The sequence below is a fragment of the Plectropomus leopardus genome, chromosome 4, assembly GCF_008729295.1.
Source record: "Plectropomus leopardus isolate mb chromosome 4, YSFRI_Pleo_2.0, whole genome shotgun sequence".
NCBI classification, from domain to species: domain Eukaryota; kingdom Metazoa; phylum Chordata; class Actinopteri; order Perciformes; family Serranidae; genus Plectropomus; species Plectropomus leopardus.
Window position 1 is genome coordinate 1825123 of NC_056466.1, and position 24410 is coordinate 1849532.

At 40.6% G+C, this 24410-nt stretch overlaps 1 protein-coding gene across 9 annotated transcripts in view; it reads left to right on the forward strand.

The window, feature by feature from the left end:
- The window catches only part of cacna1ab (calcium channel, voltage-dependent, P/Q type, alpha 1A subunit, b), a 126950-nt gene that overhangs the window by 42579 nt on the left and 59961 nt on the right, over positions 1 to 24410 (forward strand). For 8 of the 9 annotated variants that reach the window (XM_042485644.1, XM_042485647.1, XM_042485650.1 and 5 more), the window contains exons 17-24: positions 1089 to 1195; positions 3665 to 3818; positions 7672 to 8267; positions 9349 to 9656; positions 10698 to 10830; positions 11039 to 11168; positions 13656 to 13715; positions 15055 to 15161. In XM_042485644.1, coding sequence (XP_042341578.1) covers positions 1089 to 1195; positions 3665 to 3818; positions 7672 to 8267; positions 9349 to 9656; positions 10698 to 10830; positions 11039 to 11168; positions 13656 to 13715; positions 15055 to 15161 — 1595 coding nt within the window. The remainder of the gene's footprint in view (positions 1 to 1088; positions 1196 to 3664; positions 3819 to 7671; positions 8268 to 9348; positions 9657 to 10697; positions 10831 to 11038; positions 11169 to 13655; positions 13716 to 15054; positions 15162 to 24410) is intronic. The other variant, XM_042485648.1, reaches the window with a different exon arrangement.

Below are 24410 nucleotides of genomic sequence, written 5' to 3' on the forward strand. Positions count from 1 at the left end.
ATATGTGCTCACCTGTTTTTGTGATCCAGACGTTCAGGGGGTTTTCACCAGAAGCCGAATTATCTGCAAAGGTGTCTTTCTCTCCAAAACAAATGGACCCAATTATTTACACCAGTAAAAACACCAAATAAAGCAGTTTAATGTTACAAATCAGTGTTTTTCCAACCTAGTTTGGATTATCGCAGACAGGCCACTAACTAAACACCTGCTAATCCTTTTTTTTTTTTTTTTTGCATTAATCACTAGCCAACCTTCTCATTTTTAAGAGGCTTTACTGGGCTGAGTTTTGAAGTGAAAGTTATGACATTGGTATCATATGAAACTAGAAGACCTGAGAAATCTTACTTTATCATGCTAGCTTCTTAGTAAGGGGGTTGCGTAACACTCCAAATCTAGCTTAAATAATGGTGATGGAAAAACGGCTTGGTCAGGGGTCCTTAGACCTCTGATCTCCAGAAAAATGGGTTCTGTGAGTCCCCATGAGTCTCCCCTTTACAAACATGCCCACTTTATGCTTTGTCATAATTAAATTCTAAATAATGTTAATATGGACTTCAAAGCATTTTTATAAAAAATAATGGAATAGAAAATGTTATTTAGAAATGTTATTAATCTTGGATAACTATAGAAATTCTGCAATTCTTCTTTTTTTTCTCTCTTGCAACTAAATATCTAGATATCTAGGAGCAAATTATTGGAAGTCTCTTCACAAAAAAAAAAAAAAAAACGATCCGGTGATTTAAACCAATAAAAACACTTAATAAAGCACTTTCACATTAATTTTTTTTTTTTTTTATGATGACACTTGTTGTGGAGGGGCTGCTAACTTAAGTGGCAGAGTCAGGAACACATGAGTGTCCCTATCAAGAGCCAGTGTTTGGTTTGTCCATTCTTGGCTACTGTAGAAACACGGCGGTGCATCTGGGACCTGTAATGAAAAGATTTTTATTTTCAGGTGATTGTACAGTACTGAAAACAGGCTTATCATGTAATAGTCAATTTCTGCTAATATAACGCTCTAAATCTCACACACTGGACCTTTCACACAGAGACTGAGCGACTCAGATGAATGTTTTTGTATCCAATAGGACGAGGAGGAACAGGAGGAAGCAGCCAATCAGAAGACGGCAATGCAGAAAGCTAAGGAAGTGGCAGAGGTTAGCCCGCTGTCAGCAGCCAACCTGTCTATTGCTGCGTGAGTACACACACTCACATTCACAAACTGCACACACACTCATCTAAAACATTAATACACACAAAACACGTATACTTACAACATCAACTTTTCCCAAAACCACATGGGCACACCCAGGTATATACACACACACACACACACACACACACACACACACACACACACACACTTACAAAAAGTCTCTCTTTCTCTCTCTTTTTGTAAAACTGCACACACACACAGAAAGCACTACGTCTTTCTCAAATCTGTCTTTCCTAACATTTCTGATTGGCAGGCATTCATGTACACTCTGCACACACTCACACACACGTACAGACACACACACACAAACACACACACACTCACACACACACACACACAAACACCCACCATCACACTCTCCCCGCGTTCTCATCCTCTAAAATATGATTAAGCGATTGTTCTGGGAGTGAAAGGAACAGATTCAGGGCTTTGTGAAGTGAAGAAGAGCGAGAGGCGGACAGTCTGTAAAATCTGCTCCTGGCAGCAGAAACGCTGACAATAGGACACTTCAAAAATGATGCTCACAAAAACCCTGCTGCTCCTTTAGAAGTCACCGGACTCTTCAGTCGCTGCAGCGAGCCTTTGATGGCAAGATTAGAAGCTGGTGGTTTTGTGCTACAGTTTCTCTTGTCAGTTAGATACTAACCTGTCAGTCACTGAACAGGAGTGTGGATGATTAGTCTTAATGGTGCTTTTAAGCTTGGAGAATGAGCTCATAACATTTCTTTCAATCATGTATCTCAACATGGTGATTTTCCAAACTAGAAGACTGAAAGAACTTAAACTCAGCTGGTTTTGGGACAAGTGAAAGTCTGCCTTAAAGGTGTCAAAAGACGCTTTCTATACGTTTCTGCTCTTTCCTAGATTACTAAGAGTTCACAAGAGCAGGCAAATCCAGACAACAAAATCTAGATTCTGGACAAGAGAAAATATAAGAGAAGAAAAAACAAAGTCAGTACACTAGACTATGCTCTAAATATTTCAGGGTTTCCCACAAATTCTTTATTTGTGGCGACTCGTCACAACTAAATCATCTGCCAGCACAACTAGGTTTTTGGAGCTGGACTGTTAATGAGGAGCACTACTGTGATATATATACTGTTCAGTAATTTATAGCGCACCTGCGGCAGAGGCATCTCAGCAGAACATCAGACGCATAGAGAGTTCAAACTTTACCGTCACGTACAAAGATCTACAAACCGCTCCGCTCATCCGTTGATGTGACCCGATCAGCTGTGAGCGGATCAACAGATCAATTATTCATCCCGCGAGTGACAAACTGCTGCAGAGGAGGAAAGAAAGTCACGCCCGCTGCGACGTCCACAGAATAATATGATTATATGATAACACTTAAAAAGAGGGAAAAAAAATGGTCAGGGGCTAAAAAAAAACATTCAAAGGGAGAAGACACGTTATTTAAAAATGTTAAAATCCTCTGTCTTAATATGTCCATGATATAAACTCACCGGAGCATAAACAAACATAAAAAAACTTAAATCACTCTTAAAGTGACAGATACACTCAGTAACATGAGAGCAGGTTATGCTACATTCAAACGGGACATCAGCCATAATTAACCCTTTAGAACCTGGATCGACATCAATTTTGTTGTGCTGTGTTCAGACAAAGCATTCAAACCTTGGAAATCCAGAAAATGTGTTAAATTTCTTAAATTTCTGAAAATATGGGAAAAAAGGCAATGAGTATTTGGGCAAGAAATGTCTTTTTTTTTTTTTTTTTTTTTTTTTTTTTTTAAGTAAAAGGTGACTAGAAGGTGACTTGTGAATGAGATGTTGGGAGATTATGATATATTATCCAAAAAAAAAATGTCCAGAAAACTATAAAATTATGTTACAGAAAAAAAATATTTGGGTATTTTATTTTATTTTTCTCATGGGTCATTTTTTTGTCTCATTTTGTTTTTCCCTTTCTTTCCTCTTGTAAGTTTTTACTAATTTCTTGCTTATTTTTGGGCCATTTTTTAAGTTTCTCATTGCCTTCTTTCCATGAAGAGTCCTCAGATATAAGCTGAATCTCACTTTTCCAAATGTCATTTCTGGAACACAAAAAAAAACGTTTATCCTAAACTCGCTAACGCTTTTAATCAGGGGACAGTGTAATTCATATTCAATGTGAAAACGCTGCATGTTTGTTGAACTGCTGGTGAGACTGGAGCTCTGTGGACATAATTGTTCAATTTCTCAGTTCATGTTTTCTTCATTCACACTTTTTTAACTGTTAGTTTGTCTCACATTGAAATTGCACCTCAAGTATACTTTTATAGCCATGTTTAATTTATTAGTTTCTGAGTTCTTTCTGTTCTTTTAAACTCTGGCTGTTTTTATTCATTTCTGATCATTTGTTATTCACCATCAAACCCTTTTCTCCCTCGTTGACATCTCCCCTTCACCTCTGATTTCTCTCCCTGTTTTCAACACCTCCCAACAGTAAGGAGCAGCAGAAGAACCACGCCAAGGGCAACAAGTCGGTGTGGGAGCAGAGGACGAGCGAGATCCGCCGTCAGAACCTGATGACGAGTCGCGAGGCGCTCTACAACGAGCTGGAGCAGGATGACTGGAAGGTGGGAGGGGAAGGGGAAGAGGTGAGGATCCCCCCCCGCATAAAAGACACATATATACACATATATATGCAGTTTACTCCTGATATATATGGTGAATATTTGTTGTAATATGTGTAGATATCATTTTAACCTCTTAAAGGGACATTACCATCCATGTTCAGTTGTGGTTTTAGACATTAGACGCACGTCACTGAAAATCATTTCATCTATCAGCACATGAACAACTCTTGGATGTCAACTGATTTAAATTTGAAAGTGGACGCACAAATATCAAACTCGTGGAATTTTCAAATAGCAATTTCCAGGGCTTGAAAGGTTTTGGAAAGCTAAATATACTCTGATCATTTTTTAAGAGTCATTGAATTTTATTTCAAAAACCTGCATAATAACACATGATGTGTTCAACGACTATCGGAAGTGAAAATCCAACAATAATTTCTGTTTTCACAGTTTTAGGCTTTAATAAACGGTTTAATATTTAAAGAAAAAAAAAGTCAACATTTTGTTTTTAAAAATCGGCAAAACCTTTTAAAGAAAAACTGGTCGCTTGCCATGTTACTACTGTTTTGCTGTGTTGTGTCAAACATCCATGGATTTTGGTTAAATTTGCTGTCATTAGCCCAACACCCATTAACTAACTGGTTAAGTTGAAAAAGAAATAAAGCAAAATGAGCCCTGAGGTGCAAGAGGCTTTTTTTTTTAGTCTCCGTTGACTCAGTCAGCGTTAGCGCTACATTTCAAAGCAGTCCACTCAGAGGTGGTGAAAGTTTTGAGTTGTGTTGCATTATTTTATGTTATGTTGGCGCTGTTGTTAGACAGCGGGCTAGCAGCGTTAATATGCAGAAACATAGCGCCCTCTGCCCACCCTCCAGAGAGCAAAAACATCAACATGAGCGTAGAAAGTCACAGCTGGACTACCACAGCGCGGTGAGCGGCGACGCCTCCTCTCCCGTCTGCCACACCCGCTCACTGCGTGTGCAGTGCTGGTGCGCAGCAAGAAGGAGAGAGACTCTCATCTCTTTAAACTCTGATCAGCATGAGTGGGCATTAATTCAAATATATTATATGTGAATATGTTTCTCTCTTTTTCCTTAGTGGTCTGGATAAGTTGCTAAATTTGTCGCAGTTGCTTTTCAGAAATAAAGTCGCTAAGAGGGTTTGAAAAGTCACTAAATCTAGTCAGAGTTGCCAAATTGTCAAAAGTGTGTAAACTGAAGAGTAGCAAAATCGACCTAGACTGATGTGTGTAAATGGTCAAAAGCATAGTTGACTGATTAATTTGAAATGTTGACATCCCATCATTTAAAAAAAAAGAAAAAGAGCAAATTAACATCGGCTGGTGATCTGGTTTTTGCTGACCTCCAGCCTCTCACACCGCCGCAGTGATGCAGAAGTGTAAGTGCACCGTGACATGATCAGCCACATCCATGTGTGATGCCAGCTGTGGACAGAGATGAAACAGATTTGAATGTTTCAACTAGTAAGCTGAACCACTTTCTTACATTACATTACATTTCAGCCCATCTGTATGTAATGTGTCGAGATCCACGGAGGAAACACTGGACTAACACAAGAGCCTGACCTGTTTTTCGCCCACTGTGTATTCTGGGTCATGCTGTACTACACAGAGGTTCTGTTTCCAGGGTGTAATGTCCCTTTAAGCCTGTGAAAGAGTGTTATTATTGTGCTAGCCGCTGCTATATGGGACGGCTTGAAGCTGCGTGCTTGGGAGCGATGCATTATTAAAGTGGGGCATGCAGAGAAATCCAGAGCTGTACCCAAAGAAAGCAGCAGACTCAAAGAATTGGAGCGGGGCGAAGTGAAACGCACTTCAAAAAAAAAAAGAAGAAAAAAGAAATCCAAAAGATGATCAGGAGTCGACTGGATATGGCTCAGAAAACTGTGTATTTACAGCTGGAGCTGTTTGCCATTTTGTGGTTCTGAAAAGATTCATGACAATTTTCGATTTCAAATTGTTCATGTGGAGCCAAAAATGGTGAACTGTGTATATCTGTGGCTCAGGGGAGGGAACCTGGCTGGTGGGGATTTTGTGCAAGTGTTGGAAATTTTGGGGTTTACTCTGGATAAACTGAACTCTTAGTGAGGTATAAGCTGCTTAAATGAAGGTCAAAGTTGGCCTGCGCTGTGTGCTTTAGCTGCTACTGCAGCCTAATAACTATGGAAATGCAGTATTTCACATATATTTTGCTGAGTTTGATGAGCCTCTGCTCTGCTGTTACAACCCAACCCAATCCGTTTTTTGTCCAAAATGAGCAAAAATGCTCGTTTATCATTCAGTGGTACAAACAGATTTAAAAGTGCAAAACCAAAGTAAACATTTCACCCACAGACTGCGGTCCATCTCTGCATCATCTAAATAATACTGTCATTTGAAAAAATGCCTTTACTTCACCTGTAAATTCATCATCTCATAGTTGTTTATTTGAATGCAGAGATGGCGTTACATTTTCCACCAATCAAAACTGTCCCCAAAGGGTCAATTTGTCAAAATCATCAATAGATATATTGCAATTGCCATGAAAATAAATTTCATGTGCTCAGTTTTGGAGATTAACAGTCTCTAAAATTTATGCTGTCACAGAAGTGTGGTGCTCACAGAGTTTAAAAAGTTGCATTAGAAACAGAAACAGTGTCATGCTGCTGTAGATAATCCACAGAAGACACTGAACTGTTTTCACTGAAAAGTGAAGCCAAGGTAATAAGGACATGTTTTGCTGTTCTGTATTCAAAATGTTAATATTGGCTGAGTCCTCCACTACGGCCCGGGTTCAATCCCAGCCTGTTCTATTAATAAAAGGCAAAAAATGCCAAAACAAAATCTTAAAATAGTAATGATAAAATAGAATATTAAATGGAATACTTTAAAGGAATAATTCTCCCACAAAATGACCATTTGTATATCAATTAGCCAAACTGCAAACACACTGATTTATTGATAGGTTGCATTTATAGGTCCAGTTTGTCGGAGTTAGAGGGGACGTAAAGATAGAAATGGTATATAATGTTATAAGTATGTTTTTTTGTCATGTATAATGGCCTGAAAATAATTTTTGGGTTTTCGTTGCCTTATAAAACAGCCGCCATAGTTAGCACCCTTTCCATGAGGAGAAGTTTTAGAAAACACAGATTTTTTAAAAGTGAAGCTGCTTTATAAGGTGTTTCCTCCAATTTTAATCACTGAGTCCATTTGTTATGGCGAAGAAGACACCAGCTCCCTGTGAAAACCTCCTGAACAATGAACACTAAAGAAACCAGGGGAAGTTTCAGCTGATTTCAATCTGCAATCTTCATCCATAGATACTACTGAATCCCCCTAAATTGTACACACAGGACCTTTTAACAACAGCAACAATGTGTCAAATCATGCACTTGCAAACTTTGACCGAACTTATGCAGTATGCTTTCTTCAAATCCAGCCTAGAAATTGTACACATTTGGGACGTACTGCACATATGACTGGTTAAATTGGATTCTTGGATTCAACTGAAGTTTTTAAATGGATGTTTAAATATAGTTTTCCTATTAATAATAAATAACATTTTCTATAGAGGAATATAAGAAAAGTTTTCTTGACAAATTCAAGGTCCCACAGCATGATTAATCAATATAAAACTGATCTTTTTATAGGTGAAGTATTCCTTTAAGCACCACATTTCTGATTGCATTGTATTTGCATGGCAGCAGAAGCTTTAGAGGACGGTATCTCAAAACCAAAAACATACTCAACCAAAACTATCATGCATGGCTCTATATTACATGGGGTAAGTAGAAAAATATGCGTTTCCTCTAAGATGTGTCTGAAGTTTTAGCAGCACCCACCCATCGTATCTGCTACCTTATTACCCCGATCCAGGTGTCGTACCCACGGAAAGGACGTGGTGATATGAAGACCCACCTGGACCGGCCGCTGGTGGTCAACCCGCAGGACAACCGCAACAACAACACCAACAAGACCCAGCCTGGGGAGCTGCCTCTGGACCAGGAGTACCGGCGCCAGGACATTGACCACTACCGCCGAGCTGCGCACCACTATCACTACCATCATCACCACCATCAGAAAACTGTCGCGCCTGACAATGGAGAGACAGGTCAGCAGGCGGAGACCCGCATGGAGCACGGCTTCAGCTGCACGTCTCTGGGCAACATGGAGGCCCAGCAGGGGGAGGTGAGGCACAGCCACAGGAGCCACCGGGGCCACCGTTGCAGGAACAGGGAGGGCAGGGAGGCCCGCAGCGTGTCGCCCCACCACAGCGAGGGGGTCGAGGTGACCAACGAACACAGGAGGTCCCGGCAGCACCGCAGGGCAGCCAGGGAGGGGGAGGAAGGCAGGAGACACAGATCCAGGGGGACGGAGGGAGAGGGCGAGAAAGGCGAGGAAGGGGAAGGACGGAAGACGAGACGGCATCGCCATGGCAACCAGGAGAGGAGCAGAGGACATCGCACCAGAAAGTGAGTGAAAGAGGGGTTTATTTTCTCTTTGTTTATGTTTCAAATTACAACCTGACAAGTGTTAAAAGGTTCTCAAGTGTATCTTAAAGAAACATTAGAGAACTGGATCCAACTACACTTGACCCCAAACTCCAGGTCATTTGATCTCTGAATTCAAGTGTACCAGACTCCGGGACGCTTGGATTCCGCTTGAAAAGGTGATGTGGTGACATATTTCTATGAAAAATGTCTTCATTGTTTTGTAAGAGGCAGGGCCGGGTATAAAAATTCTAATACCAGTACCAGCACCACTTTCCCTGAAGTTGCAAAGATGCTAATGACTTCTCCAATTTGATAACATCCTTTTCTGCATCTTTCAATACAGTTAAGTAACACCGTTTAACACCATGTTTTGTACGCGTTGGTACAGTAGTGCACATCTTGTGAAATATGGCGCTACGTCTGGTGTTAGCAGGCCGGTTTCCATTAATCCTCAAAATGCGCGATTTGAAATTGCAAATATAAAATACGCCTAATGGAAACGCGTGAATTTGAAAGAACTGACATTTATCGCAAAAAAGTTTTTACACTCGCATGAGGTGGTATTTCAGGCAATTCAAAAAAGCCATATTTCTGCAACTGCGATGGAAACACTTTTTTGACTTTTATAGGTCACATGATGCTATGATCATGAGGAACTGGCTCTCTCTGGAAGAGGTGTTACTGCATCGCATAACAACTCAAAAGTTGAGCGGATCATCCGGAACTTTTGAATCCACAATATATATGTGAAACTGTGGACTAATATATCCCAGAAATCCCTCTTATGTGGCCGTTACCACGTATAAGAGGCTTGCTTGTCCATTATCAGTTGCTTAACATTCCTGTGATGCCTTCGATTGGCAATAATGACGGCTGGTACGATGGCTGCAATAGAAATAAAGCTGCTAATGTTTTGAACATCCATCGCCATGGTTACTGGGATGTTATCGCCAGAGGAGAAGTCGCACAAAATCACTGAATAGAAACACAGTCATCTCGCAATTGTGTTTTATCAACATTTTGAAAATATGACCTTCTTCCTCCCCTCCTCCTTCCTCAGGGAGCACCACAGCACCGGGCCCAGCCTCTCCACCACACGACCCATACAGCAGTACAACGAGGACCTGGACAACTTCCGCAACAACAGCAAACTGGCCAGTGCCCACGAGCACCCCTACGCCCTCCCACCGGATCACCCTGACCATCCCGACCACGTCAACAACCTGCTGAACTGCCGTGACGCAGACACACACACCCTGCTCCACAGCATGGACAGTCTGATCCTGACCAGCATGGCCAAACCCAAGTACACCAAGATAGACATGCCACCTGTCTACCCCTACCCCTCCACCAACGCCATCCTGCAAGGTGAGCATCTGGGCGGGGTATCGGGCATGTGGAAACGAGGGTATAAGCAGACTACGAAAGTGAGTCACAAATCTCTTTATATTTTGAAAGTAGAGGACTTGCTGTGCACAAATGATGGCTAGTACTTCTCTGGACATGCATCCTGTTAGGCAGAGGGGTGGATGTTATGAGATTAAGGCCCTGTCCCAATACTTTGACTACACCACTTACTGTGATCCTGTCCCACTGAGCGCTAGATTTCCACCTTGAGCTCTGAAGCCCATATATTTGAGATTAAGGGGTTTGGGTCGTGTGTCACAACAAAAACAAGTGTTAAATAATAAATCCCATGATGTGTCTTGATGCTGAATAACCCTTTGAAACCAAGGTTGGTTTCTTTCAAAAAGATAATGAGCAACTTAAGAAGAAATGACCCAGAGATTAGCAAGAAGTAAAAAAAAAAGCATAAGAAAATGACCTAAAAAAGAAAAAAAATCCAAACAAACACAAAAAGGCAAAGAAAAAAAATAAAAATTGCATTTAAAAAAAGGGAGAAAAACATTTAAAAAACTGCTAAAAAAAAATTAAATAATCATGTTGAAGAATATATATTTATATGTGATTACGATAACCTGTTTATTGTTCCTTTTAACTGTTTATTGTTTTCTCCGATATTTTGTTTTTTAAGGTGACTTGATTGTCCTGAAATTATTATTATTATTATTATTATTATTATTATTATTATTATTATTATTATTATTATTATTATTATTACATGGGCCGTGTCACTTGATTAATTTTCTCATTTGACAGAGCTCTTCCTCAGCTGTTTTCACACGCTGAGTAATGTTCCCCATGAAGAGGAGATTAGCTTTGACATGTGAAAACATGACTTTACTGGCTAACACTGGTGTGATTCCAGTCTCATTCAGTTTATTTCTTGAAACAACGCTGGCGGATGTGTTTCATGTGTTCACTGTCTCGCTCTGGTGAAGCTGACCTCTTTCTGTCCATCTTTGTGTCCACTCCTCTTCCTCTGTTTTCTCTGTTTATTTTGCTCAGTGAACAAGAACGCCAACACCGACCAGAAGAAGAATGAGGAGAAGAAAGAGGAGGAAGACGAGGGAGGAGATGAAGACGGTCCCAAACCTATGCCTCCCTACAGCTCCTGCTTCATTATGTCCACCACAAACCCGTGAGTATTTCTCTGTGTGTGTGTGTGTGTGTGTGTGTGTGTGGTAACCCTCAAACACTCTTCTAAACCATTGTTCTATATTGAGGACATAGAAAAGATACTGAAAATGAGCATTCTTCTCTCTGGGCCTGGAAATTTTTAATCAGTTTGTTTTGTGTGCTTTTTTCGTGTGTGTCAACATGGAAATACGTCTGTGTATTTGCACCAGGTTTCGAAAGTGTTGTCACTACATCCTGACGCTGAAGTATTTTGAGTTCAGCATCCTGTCTGTCATCGCTATGAGCAGCATCGCCCTCGCTGCAGAGGACCCCGTCAACCCTGACTCACCGCGAAACAATGTGAGACATTGCTCTGTGTGTCTCTCTGTCCGCCTGTGAATGTGTGTGTGTCCGCATCCTCTCAAAAATGAAAAGTCTCCCAAGGATATGAGGATGAGAAAAGCAATTTTCACTTGAACAGAGGTCAGTTTAGGATTAGACTTTGGTCTTGAAGTAAAATTAGTAGGTTTTGCAGTATGTATAGCAGCACCACTTGTAGACAGTTTTTATGTGTATTTTCAGGACAACATGTCTCTTCGTAATCAGTCATTTTCACAGTTTTTTTAATAACATCACAGATGGCATCATTTGACAGTTCTTTGGCTTCGTGCTGGATGATATATGAAAACCAGCTGTTTTGGGTCAAGCTCTGAGCGAACTTAACAAGAAAAATGTTTTGTGGAAAATGTAAATGTTTTCCGTTGAAGAGTCGTGCAGCTATAGTCTCACATAGTCAGACTTCTGGCTAACCATCATAGTTCCACACTTAGGTTTTGTCCCTGTCTGTCATTTTATGTGCCTTCTCTAAATTTGGGGGTGTTTGCGGGTCTGTTAGCGCAGCGCAGGCACAGCGCAGGCGCAGCTTTCCATGAGTCCTTTCTTCCTCAGCAGCAGTTTGTGGCTCACAGGGTGGATAATCGATCTGACAATCTGTTCAGAGCTGATCAAATCAGATCGATTGGATGAGAGGAGCAGCTTCTGCGAGGGAATACAAACTTTTAGACCCAGCAGAATGAATGGTTTGAAAGTTTTGCTTTTGATGCGCCGGATGTTCTGCTGCTCCATCTGTGCCCAGAGTACGCTCTGCGCATTAGTGATGTCACCAGAACCGATACTTGTTTTTCTGCAGTAGCGTAGGTACCGATATTAACACATGGGTTAAGGTTGTCCGTCTCTACGACGGATATCCGTCATTTGGAGTTCATAAAGATGATTTAGAAGAAGAAGAACAAGAAAAGGAAGAAGAAGAATTCTTTTATGAATTCATTAGATTCATGGCGGTGGCACAGACCACCGTGGACTATCTAAAATTAGTCTAGAGTTTGGATTAGATTTGTTTTTTTCACCATTATCTGAGGCTTTTTTTCTGACAGTGTAGACTTTGTTTTGTAGACTTTGGAGCAGTGTGGTGCTTTGGGCACACGCGTCCTTTCTTACGCACGCAACATGGAAAGCTCTCTTACGTCTGTACGTGTGGTTTTAAAAAACTGCAAGCAGCGGTACTTTATAGACGGAGAGAAGGGGGCAGTTGGTGTATTACTGCTGAGGACCAGTGCAAAGCCACCTCCCTAAACTTTGTCTCACTCAGAGAGACGCAAACAAGGCTCTGTGTCTGTCAGACGGTCTGACTGCACAGTAGGTTTTTTAAATATAATATAAATATTTAATATAATAATAAATATAAAATATTATGACCTTATTTTCAGATCAGTTAGAGATCTCAGAAATGCAGGATATGTTTTGTGCAGACACTTTTAAATATCAGCAGAAAAGTTTCTTAAACACACATGAGATGAAGTCTAAACTTCACGTATTGTTTTTTGGATTTTTTTTACACCTTGGTTTTGACTTTGATATTGAGTATCATGTAATTTTGATTGTATCAGTACTGACTACTAGATTTTTGGTGCCATGACATCCCTACTGCACACCAAGAGTGTGGACCATGAATAGCTAAACAGTGCATATATTTCAACAGCGCTCCTAATGAACGGTCAGACAGATGTTTTAACTGTGGCGGGTCACCACGGATAAATGAATGTGTGGGAAACCCTGTGGTGCTGGGGAGGGGACTTTTGTTGAAGAAGCGCCACATCAAACATTAAAAGACATTTTAGCATGTAAGATGCTAACTGAGAGGTTGTTGTTGTTTCATGCACAATGAAAACAAGCGTGGAGACAGGTCTGACTATGTGAGAATAGTTTCATGATGCAGGTTTCTGTCTGAGAAAGGGGCCAATGATAAGTTTTAAACCTATAGTCCTGTAAGCTGGACTTGGCAATCTAAAATAGATCCCGGATCAGCACAAGGATGCAGGGTTTTTAAAAAAAATGTTTTTAATTCTGAACATTAATCTGAGTTCACTCAAAATCCACTTATTGTCTTCTTTAACCTTTTGATGCAGTAAAAGACACAGCGATGTTTTTTTTCCCTTTTTGTCCATGATTGCTCATGATCACGGAGGATTGTTTTACACAGAAAAAAAAGGAAATTGAAAAATTATTAATAATCATGTATTCTTACATTAATCGGAGAGACATTAAAAAGGGAAATTGGATATGACAAATTGATATAGTGAAATGGCAGTTTGAAAATAGAAACTGAAAGCAGGATTAAGATTAGGATTAGGCTCTGGTTGGTGTCTGATTGTTTCTCTCTCTTTGTTAATCTCTCCTGCTGTGTTTCTGAGGTTTTTTTTTCTCTTTCACTGATTCATCGTTCTGCTTCTCTCTCTTTCTCGCTCTAGTATGATAATTATATCTCATGGTGTTGTGTTGGCTCTGCAGGTGCTGCGTTATTTTGACTACATTTTCACAGGCGTCTTCACATTTGAAATGTTGATCAAGGTAACGAAGTATCACTGTATGTGTGAGTGTGTGTTTTGACACGTTTGCTTTTGCATAAATGTGATGGTGCTTTTTGTGTAGGTCTTTCTTTTAATTCTGTGTATGTTATCGTTAATATTATTGTTTGTGGTTATGAGTGTATTTTGTGTATTTGTTTTGTGTGTCTGTGAGAAACCCAGTCGCCAGAAAAAAATGCTGGCATTGTACGCTTCTGCAAACCATAGATATGCTACATTTGTATGTTATTTTTTCGCGGATATGTTGTAACATTATGTTTCAACAACACTGCGGTTAGGTTAAGGGTGGTGCTGCTGGAAAAGCAGCATTGTTTTTGTAAAAAAACAGCAGCTTTTCATGGCACTAGCCTAGCATGAAACGCAGTGATGTCGTGGTAAAAAGAAATAGCTTTTTATGGCACTATCCTGGCAGGAAATGCAGCTATGTATCATTAAAAAAATAAATGCTTATCGTGACACTATCCTGAAAAGAAATGCAGCAATGTCTCAGTAAAAAAACAGCCATTTTTATGGCGATATCCCTGCAGAAAACGGAGCAATAGGCGGGTTTCGATTAACCCTCAAACTGTGAATATAAAATATGGACACGTCAGTTTTGGAAAAACTCCCATTTATCGCAAATAAGTTTTTGCACTTGCATGAGGTGGTACTTCAGGCGATTCGAAAAAGCCAAATTTCCCAAAACTGCAATGAAAACACTTTTTCCACTTTTATATGCTTTGGCTATGTGCTTGTTGGCAGGAACTGGCTAACTCATGATGCAGCAGGCGCTGCAAGAGGTGTTATCACATCGCAGATCATCCGAAAGTTTTGAATCCACAATTCCTCTGAGAAATAGAGGACTATCACCTCCCAGAAATCCCTCATACGTGGCCGCTCGTTATTGCAGGCATAACGCGCCTACGCTGCCTTTGATTGGAAGTAATGACGGTTAGTGCAGTGGCTGCAATAGAAATAAATCTGCCAATGGTTTGAACATCCATCGTCGTACTTGTTGGAATGTTATCGCGAGAGGAGAAGTTGCATGACAACACTCGGTGACATCGACTTCATCGATGTTTTTTTCGCAAACAACCACTTTTTGTCGCACTATCCCGGCAGAAATGCAGTGATGTTGTGGTAAAAAAAAAACAGATTTTTGCTGCACTGTCCTGGAAGGAAATGCAACAATGTCTCGGTAAAAAAACAGCTGCTTTTTTTTGTGGCAATGTGAGTGTGTTGTATATGTTACTGTGTGTGTGTGTGTGTGTGTGTGTGTGTGTGTGTGTGTGTGTGTGTGTATGCCTCTGCGAGTTTTACTCAGAGTGCTCTGTGTCTTCCAGATGGTGGTGCTGGGCTTGTTTCTCCACCAGGGCTCCTACTTCCGCGACTTGTGGAACATTCTGGACTTTATAGTGGTTAGTGGTGCTCTTGTGGCCTTCGCCTTCACGTAAGTGCCCCCTCCCTACCCTCCTCTTCATCATCACCACTACCCACACACACACACATAACACACCATCCACAGAAAGACCCTTGTCGCCCAGCCTTGTACATCCGATACACCAGGCAGTGCTGATCTTTCGCTCCTACTTTCTCAGCGTGCTGTACTTAGAAATCATCCCCTCCTCTCCTTGTCTTTCTATTATCTCCTCTTGCTGTCTTCTTACTCTGTCCATTTCTCCTTCGTGTACTTAAACTCTTCTTCTATTTTCTTTTAATGCTTTCTTCCTGCTCTAGTCATTTCTTTGTTTTATTGTTTTTTCGTCCGTCTTGGTCCTCTCTTTCTGTCTTTAACCTTTTCTTGTCATTGACTCTTCATGTCCCTCCCGCAGCAGTCTACCCTTTCACCATTTCCATATCTATCTCTTCATTGGTCATTAACACATGTGGCATCGAATCAGCAGGTCTTTCTCTATGTTTCATCTCCACCTTCATCTGGACCACCACCAGCCATGATCCTTAACTGAATTCTTTCCCTAAAGTCCTGGATGATCACCTCCTACCTCTCACCTACACTCTAAAAAAATGAAAAGGGCTCCTTGTGATATGCTTTTCTTGATGCTGCAATCTTAGGGGAACCTCAGATGGTACCCTGAGGTACTCCTGTGAAACCATTATTATGGTACCTGCACAAATGTCTTAACTTCTTGGATTTAAGTAAGGAACCCTAAAGTACTGAAATTAGTTTTTAGAGTGTAGTTACACTGTCTTCACCCTCCTTTCACCCCCCACTAACCCCGAACCTTGCCTGAAACAGTCACTTCAAATTCAATCCCAAGTATCATTCCCCTTTTATGTCTGACCTAATAAATGATAAAACACCACCTGCTCCTTCTCAACATTTTCTTTTTCCCAATCTTCCTTGCTCCTGTTCCCTTGTGTCGCCTATTTCCTAATCCATGCCGCTCTGATAATTACACCAACCAGGCCGTGAGTCATCCCTTCCTCTTTTCTTGCATCTAAAACCCTGACTTTGAACCCCCAAACCTTTGCTTACCAACACTCCCCTCAGGCCCTCCACAGCTTTGATTCCTGCTGTTGCCTTCACCTCCTTCCAGATACCTTTCAACACCCTCTTTCATAAGAGCTTCTTGCCTTTCTATCATAACATTTTGCGCGTCTACTGGATTACCCTAACTTGTCCCCCTTACACCCCTCTTGTTCTTAACATACAGCAAAGAGAATGAGAAGTCTCCAAACAACAAACAATGGAAAAATTCTCCAAACAACCATGATGCTTTAGCAAACAGTGAAGTGTTACTTGCTTCCAAATTCATTTGCATCTCTATTTTGGTGGCACTTTATTAACCTTCTTCAAATTCCTTAAATGCAGAATTTGTACCTCATGGTCAATCCGATTTCTTCTTGCCAGAAAAAAACAAGATATTTCAGTGCAAATGAAATAAGACTAAAGGCCCTGTTCAAATCATCTCTAGGGCATGGTTTAAAATGCATGGCGCAAGTGCATATAGGGCACTTTTGCTAGTTAACCCTTTGAAACGTGAGCAAATTGGCTTGATTTCCTTCAAAAACATGTGGAAAAGGCAGTGACCAACAAAAGTGAAAAAATACAAGAAAATTACCCAAAAAGTTGGTGAAAAAAAGAGGTTAAAAATAGGAAACGACTTAAAAAGTGCTTCAAAATAATAATGAGTCTGTACAAATACTTTAAAATATATAGTCATACTAATTTTAAATATAATTTTGAGGACATTTTTTCTGTAAATCGAGGAAGAGGAAAAGGTGCAAATTTCTCCTCACCACATTTGAAGGTTTATATCAGGAGAAGTTGTTGCATCGTCTTGAATTTGCATGCTGTATGTTGGGAACAAGTGTCACCCATTGCTCCCCAGCTTGCTGTTATCCCCACCCAACCCCAGCCTCCACCCTTGTCTGAATTTAACCCCTTTAGTCCATAACTAAGCTTTCTGCCCTTCCACACTCCAACACACACCTTTCAGCCCCACCACTCCAACAACCATTAATGCCAACATCCTGCCTCCAACCCATCCACACTCCTGCCTCCCGCCTCCTCATCCTTCCCCTTTTCTCCGGGCTGGAGGTCCCTGACGGTCAGTCCGTGGGGGTGAGGGCGCCCCAGACACCTTTAACCCTTTAAGTGCCCAGGCTATCTGTTTGCCACGGGGAGGAACACCACCAGGGTTCATCGCCTCGTCTCCGCTCTGTTTCCTTTACCCACACACTCAAACACGCACACACATCCCGTCGTTCTGACCATGTTAACGTACCCGGAGGCACAGGTATTTAACTCTCCTTCCTCTGCACGACCCGGGGAAGTCAGACTGAACGTGGGAGGGAAGGAGGGAGGCATGCTGGGGCAGGGTGTGGTGGGTGGAATGATTTGTCATTATGCTGAGGCAGTATATAGATAAATACATATGTATTAAATATGTATGATATATGCAAAAGGAGGGACTGAGTGTGTGTTTATAAAAAAAAAAGCAAAAGAGTGAGTAAGAGAGAAAGAGGCTTGTGTGTGCATCCTCCTCAGCTCTGTGGATGTCCAGTGCATGTCTGCCTTGGTGACTGCATGAACCTGAACACAACCGGTGATGCAAAAGGCGGCATCACTCAGAACTATTACATTAATGATGATGTTCGGTCAGTCACAGGCAAAGAATGTGCTTTAACATGTTCTGTGAACCTTAGAGCTAATAGCTACTGTCAAAGTGTGTTCAGATTGAATGCAAAGCAACTTTCAGAGGTGGTGCCATTGCTCAAAAAGCTAATGGAAAAACACAAGTGACACAAATAGATGAGTTTTTGCTTGAGGTGGCATGAACTGAGGTCAAAATGTGCAATTTGAAATTGCTTTTGGGTTATTCAAAATGTTTCTTACTGTGATCAAATTCCATGAAAAGACCAAAACAAATGACATGTCAGTGTATTTCTCAATACCTCCGGATAGCCCTATGTAAAAACATAAAAATAAGTTTGTTTTTTTTAAAGGCTAGTGAATTCTGGGCATTGTAGTTTAAGACCCAAATATGAGTAAAACGTGCATTTGTTTTAGTCCAACACATTAGTCCATCCTGGAAAAGAGGGTTTGTTTAATTTTTCCCCCAGTTCAAAGTTTTTTGGGAGGTTTGCAGGATCTAAGGACACAGAATGTTGTCAATTTGCACAGGTTGTAAAGCCCCTTGGGATGTGTTTTGAGGCTGTATAAACAGTCTGTTCAGTATTTTGCAGGCTGTTTGGGGAATTGTTTTAGCCTGGAATGCCAGATTTTACTGCAAAAAATACTGCGCTCGAAGTTGCAATGTTTGCAACTTGCAACAGATAGAGAGGATGAGCGAATCAATACGCTGCATGTAGCTCTCCAATGAAATTGGATTTTACCCGTTTTAAATAGTAAAATTTGCCAAAAGTTGCAGTGATTGGACAAAATTGTTTGGACGCACAGAAGTCATGGGATTGGATAAATGTGTAACAGATATTAGGATGATAATAATAGGATAGGATAATAGGTTCAACTTATTATTGACTTTGGTCTTTTCAGGGGATTTTTTTTTGTTGATGGTAAGAAAAAAATAGAAAATTACAATGTTTATCTTTTAACTTGAGCAAAAGAAATCTCAAAGTTGTTTGTGTTCTTCACTTAAATGTAAATAGTCAAGAAGAAAAAGGTAAGACACTGTTGAAAGACCTTGGGGTTCCTGGTTAACTTTGAGATCAGTCTCATTTTGAGCTGCATTCAGTGCATATGCTGCCAGCAAGGGAGAGCAATGGATGCAGCTCCACCTCCGCCACTTTTCGCAAAGTTCGTTAAAATTTTTGGGTTAATCTCTTTTGCTGCCTGTTATCCCACAGTGCCTTGAAATGATCCACTTTACATGTCATATAAAAAGAGTAGAGGCAGACATCTCGCACCGCAGCACAGTCAGCGGTGTTAGTGACTTCACTTCGCACTCAGTCTGAACACATGACACCTCTGTTTTTAGTAACATGTAGAAGTTATGGTCCTGTTCTGAATGTCACTGTCACTATGTGTTCGCACTGCCAGCTACCAGAAACCTCAGCCAATGGTAACAATGTCTGCCTTGCTTTCTTGATAATCTGAAAACCTGTTTGCCCTCATAATTTTTTCGATCAACAACATGTACAGCCATTGGTTCTAAGCGAGGGAAGCAAACTCATATTGGCTGTTGGACAGTATGAAAACAATGCACTTACTCGCAGTCTAAATGCAGAGTGAACAGTGTTCAAGGAAACCAACAGCAGCAAAAATAAATCAAGCAGCAAGCAGGATGAGGAAGGTGCACATTCAGGTTTTTTTTTAAGGAGAAACTATCAGGAGACAGGTGGTATGAATTTAAGGTGTATTTCACTTTGATTGAACATTTTGCACCTGTGTCAAAGTTCATGAGTGATGAACCTTCACTCACTTACTGTATCAGATTTACCAATAGTACCGGTACTAACAACTGCAATAAATAAGAAATTGAAAAATTGAGATTATTATCAGTACAAATTTTTTAATATAAACAATAATATATAAATATTTGTTTAATTACAAGACTAGTGTGTAAGATTTAGTGGAATATATTGGCAGAAATGGAACAAAACATAATAAGATGATTTTTAAATCTCTCTAAATCTTACACACTGGACCTTTTAAATTAGTGTCAGTCAATCAGTGTGATTAAAAATTACAAATTCAAACCATCAAAGCAGCTCCAGGTTCCCAGAAAGAGTAACACTGGTGGCGGGCAGATCATGAGCTCCTAAAAACACAGCAAAAAGTGGAACTGTTCAATCAAAGTTAGATATCATTTTTGTTAAAAAAAAGAACCAAGCAGCAACTGCACAAAACGAGTTGAAAATCACTCCACTGCTGCACCCTCCACAGCATGACTCCCTGCCGAACTAAGGATGCCTCCTCCCCTCCTTCACTGGTCCCCTTCCCCTCCACTCCCCTCCCTCACCCCCTCACTTCTTAATCGCCCTTTCCGTTCCTTTTTTAGAACGCTCTCCCATCATCGCTTCCCTCATCTTTGCCTCTTCCCTCGACACTTCCTCTCTGTCCACCATCTCTCCTCGCTCCCACCATCTGCTCCAGGGCTGAGCTACAGTACAGTTTTGCATACAGGGACGAAGTCTTCAAACACACCTTTGAAATCTCACTTTGACGCATGACATTGTTTCAAAGCAGATACATTACAGAACCATTGTACAGAGAGGACATTTAGCATGGTCAGAGTGCAATGGCTTCATATTTCTATAGGTTTTAAAAACAACAACTGCGCTTCTGGCACCTTTCATCCTCCAAATAAATGCTGAATGAACCACTGACTTAGAGCTGCATGCAGTCGCGGTACTGTGTGAGAATGCCTTTCCCTTCTATTGACGGTGTGCGTGTATGGGACAATACACACAAATCCTGGTTTCTTGAGTCCTCACTCATGACTGCTGTCCTGAGTGTACGTGCGCTAACATGTCAAGAAAACCTGGAACCGACCACTTGTAAAGATTTAACGCCTTTTCCCTCCCCCTGTGCAGATGTGCATGCAAAAGAGCTTTGATAAAATCCCACTAGATGATTGCAGATCTAATGAGGGCAATTTGTGCTGTAGGCCCGGTCTAATTGATCATTATGGTGTGATAAGATAAGGATCGGTGTAAATGGATGCAGCAATCGAGTTTCCTCTTCCAACCGTGAAGGTAATTCTTCATAGAGCTGGTAGTGCAGCAGGCCACAGCAGAAGACAGCCAGGAGGGAAGGAGGGTTTGCACATCCACAGTCTCAGCCAGGGGCCACGTTAACACAAGGGCTCTTATTATAGATCTCTAGTGTCTTTACTGACGAAAAGTAATGTATTACTTGACATAATTACTCCCTGTAGAAAATACTTTATTACTCTTCTTGTTACAGTTAATAACATACACTATTTGGACAAAACTATTGGGCCACCTACTCATTACACCTACGGGAGCTTTTATGGCGTCCAACTCTAAGTCCATAGGCATTAATATGGAGTTGGTCCCCCTTTTGCAGCTGTAACAGCTTCCACTCTTCTGTGGAAATTTTTGCCCATTTATCCAGATTTTATGCACCTGTGGCTATGGGACTGAATGAAACACCTGAATTCAGTGATTAAGAGGTGTGGCCCAACACGTTTATCCATATAGAGTATAACAGATAACAAAAAGTTTTCTTTTAATTTTCTATGCTTTCAGATTATATCAGTGCCAGCCCGCTCTCATTCCCAGGTCGTCAAATATTGAGGCTTTGTAACACCCCATTGTCACGTGCGATTAATACCAATGCACGAGGCATCCTTTTAGCATCTGTATAAGAAGTACTTGCTTTTCTGTGAACTTAAATTTAAATTTATTTTCCTATAGCTTTTAAAAATAATTTTCTAAATCTACCAATTTCCTGCAGTTTGTTAAACATTTTTTATTAAGACGCTCAAAGCCTTTTTTCCCCATGTTTTTGAAATGAAATTGCACCAATTTGCTTACAATACTTGTAAAATGTGTCTTAAAGCAGAACAAAAAAAAGCTATGTCGCTCCAGGTATCAAAGACTTAACTTTAAAGTAGTTTTGGTGCCCAAACCTAGGCTAATTTTAAAAAAGACGCTGTACATGTTACAAGCGTAAACTGACACATCCAAAACTAATGCTAGAGGTGTACATAGAACATCATTTTTTGACGCAAAGGGCCACTGACCGACCTGCATATTTGACGGGTTGGGACTGAGAACATGTTGTTAATGCACTGTATTTGCTTACTTAGATGTAAACTTATGCAAATTGTATAAAAACTGTAAATTTAAACCTTATTTTTAATAATGTCTGCAGTCTGAAAGCCTTAAAACAAAGACAATCCAATAAACAATAGACTGATGACACTAAAATACACCATACAGAAAATAAACAACAGTGCAACTTAACATATAATATGGGTACGTTTTATTATCATTATTAGAGTTGGCCTTTTTGGTGCTTTTTGGTATAAAATAGTATGTGCAGGTCTCAAATGTAGAAGACAGGTATGTAGACATCCTGTCCAGTTGTCATGGAGACAGGAGATGGGTGAGGGAGGGGGAGGTAGAGTGAGAAGGAGTGATGTGTGTATACAGTAAGGGTGTTAGTGGGGGGTTTCTCAGCAGATATGGCCATCTTGCTGTCCTTCCTTCTTTGTCTGTCTCTCATATGAATGTATTTTTCCCTGTTTCTACCAAACCCCCTCTCTCTTGTCTTGTGCCTGTCGGTCTCTCTCTATCAATGTGTGTCTCTGTCTGTCTGTGTGTGTGTGTTTGTCTTTGTATGTGTTTTCCCCACTCCTTCCTCCTCTTCCTCTTCTGTCTCTGTCCCTGTCTTTCTTTCTGTCGCTGTCACTGACTCTCGCTGTCTCCACCTTCGGTGAAACTCGACAGGAGCAGCACCCGGTAAAGTTCTTCCTCTGTCCTCCTCCTCCTCCTCCTCCTCCTCCTCCTCCTCCTCCGCTCTGTCCCCTGCTCTCCACCACCGGATCAAATTGGCTTCTCTCTCTTTCTTTCTTTGTTCTTCTGGTCGTTTCGTACTCATTCTCGCCGTATCGTGTCTTATTCTTCACCACCGTACCACATGCCACAGAGAGTCATCCTAACGCCGCTGTGGTTTCGTCGATGGGTTTGATTTGATGCCCACAGGTTTTCTTCAAAAGAGACATGACCCCGATTTTGCAAATAATCAGTGATGCACACATACATTATCAAAATGATACTCCACCCACAGTCTTATCTTTTGGTACTTAAACAGTAGCACCCTGAGAGTTAAAAAGGTGGCTGTAAGAACATTGTATTTTTAGGACTGTGGCTGGCTTGAATTCTTGTGATTCAAAGGATAACACAAACACAAACTTTGCCGTTATCCTTGTGTTCAGTACATTAACTGTTTTTTTACCAAAATAAGACTACTATACTGCTTGCTTCCCAGTTGAAAAAAAAAAAAGTTCTGCACAGGTGCACATACGGTGGCACTTTTGTTGGAAAACTGGCTGTCTGGAGTCTCAATTCTCATTCTGACCAAGATTAGTGCTACTAAAAATGTAAAAGGTTGCATCAGTGTGGGTGTATTTCCACATGTACCAGTAAGAAGACGAAATACAGTACAAGAAGTTCACTGCAAGTGACATGACGATGAGTTTGAAGGCTTATCAGGTGCCAAAATAACTGTTTGTATTACTATTGCTTAATACTTACATATCCAAGTTCATGTTTCACCCACACTACAGATGGAATTAGCCTTTTGGCTAAATCTTTGTTTAGGTAACTAAATAATGTGTAAAATAAAGCAGATAATTCGGTAAGACAGGATTTTACAAGATTGAAAAATTTGCGCATCACCTTTTATTTTATCATCTGTCTTGAAAGTAGTCACGTAAGCACTATGGTCATGTGCAAAAGAACTAACTTCCTAAAATGTACACGCATGCATACACGTGCATATTTGATTATCCAATGCAGTGTATTGTCTGATTATTTTGCATTGCGTCTCGCTGAAATGAAACCCTCAGTATGGTGTACTTGAAAAGAAAACTTCTTACATGCCGCTAGTGAATGAGGAATCCAAAAAACAGAGAAAATTCTTAGTGAGTTCAAGTTATAGGGGTCCATATTTGAAAACTATACTAAAACAGAGTTTAGAGTAATCCAAGTCTCAATTATCCAGTCCTGTGCTCAGTACTTCCCAAACACATGCATTTCGTTAAATCTGTTGAAACACTCTAAAATCCTAGAAATTTCATAAAATACAAGAAATGTCCTAAAATCCTAGAAATGACCTAAAATATGAGAAACATCCTAAAATCCTAGAAATATCCAAAAATACAAGACACGTCCTAGACTTGAGAATCATCCTGAAATAGCAGAAACATCATAAATCCTAGAAACATGTATGGCGCTGTTGCGACTGGCCCCTGGCCTTTTGTCATTTTTGAGTACCCCTGCCTTACACTTTTTAGGACATGCAGAACATATTATGGAGCAAAGTGCAGAAGGAGCAGTTTGAGACATTTCTGTGGACTTTTTTTCCACCATAAAAGCCTCGACTGTTGGCATCCATTGTAGACAGCTTTCAACAGCCGCTGCGCTCAGTGAAGGACGAGGGTGTAGAAGCCTTTTACAGCCACCTTTTAGTCCTACAGGTGCTGAGTGCTTGATACTCAAAACATAGATCTTGTCTGCGGAG